General features: G+C 38.7%; 1 protein-coding gene across 1 annotated transcript; it reads left to right on the forward strand.

Annotated features, from left to right (window-relative positions):
• The first annotated feature begins 4,311 nt into the window (after positions 1–4,311).
• LOC117294069 (somatostatin receptor type 5-like) lies at positions 4,312–9,371 on the forward strand. The gene has a single exon (XM_033776587.1). The coding sequence runs from the start codon at positions 4,769–4,771 to the stop codon at positions 5,969–5,971; it is 1,203 nt and encodes a 400-aa protein (XP_033632478.1). The 5' UTR covers positions 4,312–4,768; the 3' UTR covers positions 5,972–9,371.
• Positions 9,372–9,786: the final 415 nt, after the last annotated feature.

The following is a 9,786-nucleotide window of genomic DNA, read 5'->3' on the forward strand; positions in this document are numbered from 1 at the left end:
TATAATACGGCCCTTGTGCCGCAAGTTTTGAATATTTGTAGTAAACCAAAATGCTACTAATAATAGTAAAATGGTATTTTGTTATCAGACGTCCATATCATTTTAATTGAGCTGTTAAACAAATTAATCTGCTAAGAATGGGCAATTAATTTATAGTACAAGTACGTTTACCAGCCATTGAAGCATGTACTGTGCTGTTGACTGGTCCCCTGCTGACGTTTACTTAGCCAACAACTTTGTTTCACGATAGTTTAAGCTGTACATTTCTTTCGAATTGTTTTGGTTTCAAACAAAATAATCTTAGTTTAGGTGATGTCTGAAGCTTTACAAGAAGTAACAGTCGTCATTCCCTCTTTAGTTTGATTCACTTTAATTAGACTTGATTATTCCTTACGGACACTTCATCTCAGTGGTTACATCTAATAGTTTACCTTACAGACACAACCAGAGAAGAGCGTTCACACTTAGAGGATGTCTCTCTTAGTGTGGTATCGACGTTTCGAACTCAGCTCATCTTGTCTTCAGGAGAAGGCGAGCAGAGTATTGCCGTCTTTCTTATGTTTTCTGAAAGCACACAATTATATGAAACATTATTTTTGTGGCAACTCCAATGACCACAGGTGTGCTATTTATTGCATAGTTTATAAGATACACCAAATGAGGTTACTGGTTTGTGACAATCAGCAAAAGTACAACAGTATCCTGCTTAAACGGTTAATGACTAATGTTATGATTGTGGCAGTTAAACTTATCAAGTGCCACTACAAACGCAATCACCTATAATGTAATATCGTTTACACAGGTTGGTCGCAAGGTGTTTTTTTTTTATTTTTTTTTTTAATCAGATCATGGAACTAAACTCGTTCCTTTTTTTTTGGGGGGGGGGTATACAAACGAACAACATTACTAGCAGTCGAAAGTGAAGGGGTCATTTAAAATATTACAAATAATAAAGTACACGTAAACATATGAACAAACACATAAAGGGCAATAGAGTACACAACATTTTAAAAAACCCTCGTACAAACTATGTAATATACTTTTAAAATCTGATGCCAGGATTCTAAATTTTTTCTAGTGAGACATATTGACTCAAATCGTCTGGCTAGAGTCTCCTTGAGAAAGCTAATCACTACAAACTCATCCATCGTCAATGCTACAGCCACATGAATTGTGTAAACTAATTAGACCTTCACATTGTTGATGATTAAAAAAAGCCATTTAGGCCTATCATGTATTCCTTCACCCACACTCATGTACCATGACGGTATTTTTTAAATCTACTCAAGATCATGGTAAAGGGGATTTATGTTCCCTAAAATGGCTTTTGTTGATAATACGAAGCATTTTTTTTTATTATTTTTTTTTTTATTATTGTTATGACTAAACAAAAGGAAACCCAGCCAGACCGAAATGTATGTCACGGGAATAATAAAAATAGAAAACTCTTTTAAAAATTTACTTTGAAAAGGCATGTATAAAGACCTTTCATTAGAATGAAATAGTTCCTATTCGCCAAGACGACTCTGTTTTGAGACTGAAATAGACTAAAATTCTTGTATGTATATCCATAGCTCTAGATATGAATATGAGTCTAACTACATTAACTAGGAACATACCTAAATATAGGCGCGCCGGTCTGGGCCGTCTAGAAATGTAATAATGGAATGATTTCTAGTTGAAATCGGAATTGCATTATTCAAGGAAGAGTCAAAGTATGAGCATTTAAAGGGGGGCCTTTCATCTGTTTATTTATTCATACATCATCAGCCCAAGCTTGCCAGTACTAAGCAAGGCCCAATTTCATAAAACCTTTAATAAGTACAATGTGCGAAGCTGAGCAGAAACTTGGACCCCATCAGCTGAATGCCAAACTCAATTGTTGCTTAGCAGAGAAATTTGCTGAGCAGTGTTTTCTGCTGAACGGCTTTAGGAAATTAGGTCACCTGACCAGACACTCACTTCAATCCGAATCTGTGTAAATTCCTTCTTAAAAAAATGACTCTAATAAAACAACTGAATTTCATCTATACTTGCCAGCACCCAAAAACTCTTCAACTCTTAGGCAGAAAATTAAAGTCCTGAGTTTTGTAAGTGTAAAAGTAAAAAAATGGATTGTTGTAGTTTCTTTTATCTAAAAGATTATTTCCTTCTGCGATTTGGTTAACTCATTGTTGTTTCTCGTTTGTAATTGTGCCATCTTGCTATTTTTTTTAAATACCTACATGTAATGTAAAGTTACTTGCGATTTGGCTGATGCCGCAATTTGTAAGTTTGTATCTAAACAAAACCATGAAGAGATGATGAACGAACGAACGCCAGTTAGACCTATCTGTCTTAGAGTACCCATTCCATTTCAGTCTACCGTCCAAGCGACAGCTAACAATCGGTTCAGAAAAACATCTTAATTAATAATGGTCCCGTTCATACCAAATCGAGCAACTTCAATTAGGTTTCGGCTAATTGTTGCCACAGCAATTAAGACTCAATCCATTCGGTCAAGGTGAAAATCAAAAGGTTGTCAATCAATAATCAATCAATTAAATTCGATATCCCAAAAAGCACTATCCCATCTTCAATTAAGTCTGCCTCAAGAAGCGGGTACAACAGACGGGCAGGTTTAATAATAATAAAAAATCAGAACCTTCGTAGTCTTTGCTCTGTTAGTTTTAGACTTGTAGTCAATAATTTCACGACTGAAAAGAACCTTCTTCTTTTTACGGTCAAAAGAACAACAAAAAACAGAGGCGATCGTGAAAACATTTCCACAAATCAATAAGAACCTCACCTTATAGACGGAGTGACATTTAATGGGACGACACAAAATTACTGGAGGGATACAATCAAAGGTCGCCTGGATGTCTGAAAAACACTCTTACCAAACATTTCGGTTGGTTTGGGATTATAGAATACACAGGATGTGTCAAGTTCTTCATCGAGCGGCTTAAACTTTAGTATTTAAAGATGTTATGCTTAGCAAAAATAAGCTTAAAAATGACAGCTACTCTCTACTGGTCAAAATTGACTCCGAGTCCGGAAGACATGGGAGTCTGACCCAATTCTAGGTACAAAACGACCAGGAATCTGTGCAAAGTTATTCGCATGTTTGACCGCATGAGGGCGTTTATGAAACGAATTTTACCAGAGCGAGATGTATTTTATTGTAATACTTCTGACATTAAGTTAATTGTTCGAACAATCAGAGGCCGTCCAGGGAAAGGCAACGTAACCTGTCAAAAAAAAAATGTGCCCTCCCAGAAATTTGTTTTTATTTACTCGGTGTACATTGCAAAGAAATTTAAAATTGTAGTGAAAATTAAAACAAAAGATGGCAAGTTAAAACAAATTGCCACAACTTGCGATTAGAAGCCATTTGTGTTGCCCCAAAAACGCATTGGCACTTTTGGGTTTACCCTGGGTCAAAATCGAGTGTACAATCTGAGTCAATTTACTGTGTAAGCCTAAAACCCATAGGTCACATAATTCGGTGTTATTTGAGACCTGTGTGTTTTTAGAGTGACATCACAAACACTCGGTACGTGTTGGTCTAGCTAGCAAGCCCCAATCAATAGTTAGAGCTTTGCGCAGTGGGTTTGTGCGAAAAGATTTATGCCCACCTCCCCTATGTTAAATGTATGGCGTTTTAAATTAGAGTAATCGATCAATTCTTAATCCTTTACAATTCTTTATAAGATTCATAAAGCAGTTTTATTGATTTATATTCTAATGAGAATATGAATTGCTGTTTTCATTCTGTTGGTCCCGTTCAGTAAACAAGGACTTTGCACTTTTCCATCAATTGACTGTCTCATTAATCGTTTGCAGTGCAACAAACCTTCGTGATAAATTTGATTTATTCAACTCATAAACATGACTGCACTGCACTGACTTAATTCAGACGGCGAGACTTGGAGAGTATGACTTTTGATTTTAGGGAATTTGTAAATGTTAGAGTTAATATACTATTTGTATTGATTCTGTTTTATTATCACACTAGAATAATGTATCTATTGAAGCGGTGTTTTTCCCCTCACTGGAGACAAAGAAATAGCTGCGCTCTTTCAACACACACTGAAAATGAAATCAAACCAAACCTAGTCCAAAAATGACGCAGTAGCTTACGTCATTCAATTCTATGTCACCAGTCTCACTGATTGGTTAAAAAATAGCTAGGCAATGGGCATGCTAATGTAGCCTATATACAACCGTCACCGCGTCACCAGATAGTACGACCAATCAGAACGCGCGCTTGAGCTTTAATAAAAAGCGGCTCCGTTTCCTACAGGTAATCATTGAAGGCAGGAATGCCGAGAAGGATGCGATCACCAAGTCCCATAGCGATGTATTTTCCTTGGCATCGATACACCTCGCTGGATTGCGCTGTGTGTAGAATTAAAACAGACGATGAAAGTGACACTGCGACGAGCTGTACAATAAACGTGTGTTTTTAGTCTACAGTGAATGGTCAACGATCGAATTACGTTGGTGGGAGACAGATTATCTCAACCTCGATGTAGATGTCTTTTTGTGCCAGTTCGACTAAAGAGAATTAAGAACACGACCGTGGCGTAATGCGTCTGTCAACGACAAGACTGAGAAACTGCAGCCATAAACCACTTTAAAGCACATAGAAGGAGATACTGGTTTGAAAACGCGAACTGCTCCGACCGAGATGTTACTTTGAAAAGGTGAACTGTTCCGAAGGAGATGTTGATTTGAAAAGGCGAACTGATCCGAAGTTTCAGTGGGAGAAAATGACACTTCAGTTATGGTGATATTTACTAGCGATACCGCAACAACCATGGGTTCGTACAGTGCTGTGAATGTGACTGGTGTAGTTAATGCATCGTTGGATGCATTCTACGATGGATCACTATGCTTCAATTTTTCAAACTTGGAAGATGATTATGTTAAAAATTTGGTTTCCTACACACCAGGTGACGCTTTCTTTCACTCGGTGTTTCTACCTATTGTACTTGTTGTTGGTGTCCTTGACAATGCTCTTTTTATATATGTTGTGTTACGCATTCCTAGAATGCGGACTGTCACCAACTGCTATCTCGTTGGTCTTTCAGTAGCTGATATAATATTCCTGGTGTTCGCTATTGGTAGTAAAATCTGGGCTTATGCCAAGTCGCCCTTATACGCCGATGATTCTCCCCTAGGCTTATCGGGATGCCAGCTCAATCAATTCATGGTAAATACATCGTACTTTGTGTCTCTCTGTTTCATCACGCTGGTGTCCTGGGAACGATATAACGGGGTGTGCCGCCCTCACAGACGGCGAGATACCAAATTGAGAGTTGCTGCTAATGTGTTTTTATCAACCTTGATCTCATGCCTACTCTCGGCCTCTCTCCTAGTCAGCTTCAGTCAAGAAGAGTTCCGTTGCTTCATCTGGCCGGCAACACCTACCTTCTCAACGTGGCCTGAGAAACGAATGGCTTGTCTGTCCGACTTTGCTTGGGCCGATTGCTACTCGTACGCTACACAAACTGTCCCGTTTTTCCTCTCACTGTTCGGGAACACACTTCTGTACTATAAGATTATCCGAGGATTAGATCAGTCCATCAAACGGACTCATTCTAACCACCGTAAAGCCAAAGACTCTACCCGGAACCAAGTAGCTATAATGTTAGTCATCAACGGCGTTGCTTTATTCGCCCTCCTGGCACCGTTCGAGTTTATGTCGATCTTCAACCTCGTCGCCAATGTACGAGGCGCGGTGTACATCATTCCCCTAGACGCCCGTCAGGGTCTGGCTTACTTTGCCCGGGTAGCCTCCTACTTCAACTCAATAATCAACCCTATCATATACACCGTCCTTAGCAGTAGGTACAGGGAGGCTTTTCAAATTGCCCTCCTTCCGGCCGCATGTCGTCCACGTCCGAAAGGTTCCGATAATGCTACTCCGGGGAGCACCGGAAGAAGCGGAACCATGACAACCAGGGCACATGAGTCGAAGATGTAAGGACACATGGGAGCTTCGGACGAGATGGTCTCATTGAACCAGAACGTAATGTAAATACTAAGCTTTTATGGTAATGGTATTTTATTTCAATGTTCTAAATCTCAAAAGGCCCCATGGCGGTGTGTATGTATGCATATGTATTGTTATGGGAAGTATATACTCAAGAAGTACATGTATACGCAGAAACATGTTGCAGACAGCAACAAGCGAGGCTTTTGTCAATGGTCGTATTTCTTGTTCTGTTCCAAATTATAAAACTGTTGTTGTATCAATCCAATGTTGCAAACAAAATTTAAGTAAAAATCCTGCTATTCTCGTGAACTACATAAGCCTTTTTGAGATATGGTTGGCGCACATAGGAGTACACTGCTAGTAGGTTTGGGTGTATAAAGACAAATTTGCCTAAACCCAGCAGTATCATAATATTGTGTCAACTTTATCTCAAAATAGCTCATTGACGTTTAATGCGAACTAATCACGTGTGTTTTTTTACCTTCTGCCCAAAACTCCTTGTGCTTTTTAATAATGGTGAATTCAATCAATATACCTGCCAAGTCGCCATGACGACTCTTCTTTTGACTGTATGACTCATGACGGTCAAATAAATAAAAGTAAAAAATGACAGCTATACGCCAAACGAGCCGTGGCTGACATTCAATATTTTTTTCACACTTGAACAAATAAGAACATTCTCTTCTCACTCGTGTAAAGGCACAAGCTCTGCGCTGTGACTGGACTTGTTGATCAGAAGTGTCGCTACATAATTTGAGATATTTAAAGTCAAACAGCTAATTATGCGTGAAGACAAATTGATGCTTGCAGCCGATGAAATAGGCTGGTCCAAATTTGTCATTGTTTTTACATGACTGCGTTTTATAAATTGTAACAGATTTGTGACTATTGTGCTATAAATGTAAATATGCTATTGTGCGAAACAGTTAGGTTAATACACTTAGATATTGTTTTCCAAATCTATGATACCACCTTCGCTTTTGCAGAAGGAAATAAAGCTGTGTTTTGTATCAAAATATGAACGAAAGACGACACAATAAGGGTCACATTTGTTGTTATGTTATATAAACTAAACAGAATCCTCGGGGATAAAGAACAATAATTTTGTTACACTTACACCGTTGTGAAGTTATTTATCTAAAACTTGATGAGATAAAGAATTGTATAATCAGTGATTGGCCTGTGAAGTTGTCTTCAACGGGCATCGGAAAGTACTGAGTGTACACTGTTTAATTCACATCGGTGTATACGGGTACAAATAATAATGAGTATCCTGCCATGCCAAAGCACATCAAACATGAGTCCAAGAGATTATTTTGTCATAAACAAAATCTCGCAAAAAATCATAATATTTGGTTCCGAATGAATGCCACACGAACGTCTGTTACAATTCTCCTAGTCTTTCTCAGTTTATAGCACACCTGAAAACAGAACATTTTCCTTAAAAGTGCCCTGACATCAGATCTTGACGACTGTACCAAATCAACATTCTCTACCCTTAAAAGATGGCTCTAATAAATAACTAATTTAAGTCATATCTAAGAAACATGTGAGCATTCCATATCAAATTGGCCGCACGTTTCAAAAGCACATTGCTGGAGATCGCTTTTAAGGCCCTAGTTGTTTGGGGTTTTTTTTTCACCCGTGCAACGTGCTTGCCGAGTGTTCGTTCTATGACTGTATTGATCGGTAACATTGAAAGACAGGAACTCGGTAAAATAAAATCATGTGTAAAGCGACTGAAGTATAAATGTAAAAACACCTCGGGCAAAACCATTCTGGCGGCGTTTGATATAGCACCGACTTAAAGGTATGGTGCAAGACCTATACAATGTAATCGTGAAGAGAAAAAAACTGAAACTCCGTACCCTGGTGATTGAGATGCGATGGACACTTTGTTTTATGAACTAGGATCGTACCTTATACTGACTCACTAATTGCAAAACTAGGTTCTCTACCTTACAATGATTCCTTAGTAATACCTGAGACTGAACCTTACCATGCCTTGATTCACTAATTGCAGTTCTAGATAAGCTACCTTAATTCATTGTTTACTACTCAGGTACCATATGATGATTCACTAGTAGCAATACAACCAACCGTACCTTACTCGATTCGTTGCACACTACAGGTACCGTACCTTACAATGATCCATTGCAATAACAAAGTTGTCGGACCTTATGATTAATTGCATACTAGTGACTGTACCTTACTAGTGACTGTACCTTATCTTTATTCATTAATTGCAACGCTGTTACCATACCTTAGCTTGATTCATTGCACACCGTTGATACATTGCAATAATATAGTTGGCAAACCTTATCTTGATCCGTTGCAATACTTTAGGTGCTGTATCGTATGATTTATTGCAGTGCTAGTGTTGTCGTAGCCTACATTATCTTGACACAAAAAGGTTAAACCTACAAGTGAGCAATCGCTTGATTGACATGATCAATGACGTATAATGTTTGCTAGAGGGAATGCATACCGTACCAGTAGCATCACAATTTAAAGAAAGCATACATGTGTGAGCTATATACCTTATATTGATTCAAGACACTTAGGCTGTGTCCGTAACGGCGACTGTGGCTTGAGCTACGACTAGATCAGCGCGTCTGCCTGTGTTAAGGAATAGACAGACGCGCTGATCTAGCCGTAGCTCTAGCCGAAGTCGCCGTCTGGGACACGGCCTAAGCCCCTACCCGTGAGTGGTAGTGTTCTAAGCGTTCTAGCCTTACATTGAATAAGAAATCCTACCAGAAACCTCTAAGAAAATCTCAAACTCTGCGCTTTACGTCGACTTTAATAACGATCATAATTTTGGCCTTCAAAAGATACGCCAACATTCGAATTTACTTTGATTGGTTAGGAGCGAATCATGTTAAATGGACGGCGTATATTGAGAACACGTTAGTATCGGAAACAAATTAACATCTTCAGGCAATCCGTCCGGTGAGTCTTAACCTAGTTCTTAATTCATGGTTTCGGCATCAAGACTTACCAATGCGTGATAAAGGGCTGTACTTGAGTCGCCAATAAAACCATGCAATGTGGATACTAAACCCATGTATCAATTTAATTTCCATGTAAGCTCTAGATGAGATAATGATACATCTTTCGTGATATGGGAATTTATGGAGCTAGGGATAATTTCCGAATCCTAAGGGGCGACTGAGTCGGCGGCAACTTGTTCAGTGGGCGACTTTGAGAAGGGGTAATATTGTATCGGAGGGGCGCCTTATGCATTGGGGCGACTTTGTATTCGACTTTTTTCATATAAAACAATGGGTCATTCTTGTATCTGTTAAGTTCGACACCTCGTCTTATTTTTTTCATGAGTCTATTGGGTTTTCTGTTTTGTTTAAAGCGAAGCTGTGTTGTCGGTTTTAAAGCCACTGGACACTTATGGCAGTTACTCAAAATAATTGTTGGCATAAAAACTTACTTTGTAGCTGTTGATAGAATAACATATTGTTAGAAACGGCTTCCTCTGATATAAACTAGTTTTTAAGAAAGATGTAATTTCTCATCAAAATATTAAAAAGACTTCGCGTGAAGTCATTTTTTAGGCATCTAAAAGCAAAACAATTTCATTATTCTCTTGCAACTTCGATGACCAAATGAGTAAAAATGTGTTATTTTATGCATGTTTGGAAACACTAAGTGAAAATACAGTACTTTGACAACCAAAGGTGTCCAGTGACTTTGAGCAATACAGAGATTACATTGCACTGGGAGCAGCATTCTGACGGGTTCCTCGTATCCGCTAATGCTGACTAGTAGCGCGAACAACAAGAGACCAG

This window comes from Asterias rubens, chromosome 8 (genome assembly GCF_902459465.1).
Source record: "Asterias rubens chromosome 8, eAstRub1.3, whole genome shotgun sequence".
Lineage (NCBI taxonomy): Eukaryota > Metazoa > Echinodermata > Asteroidea > Forcipulatida > Asteriidae > Asterias > Asterias rubens.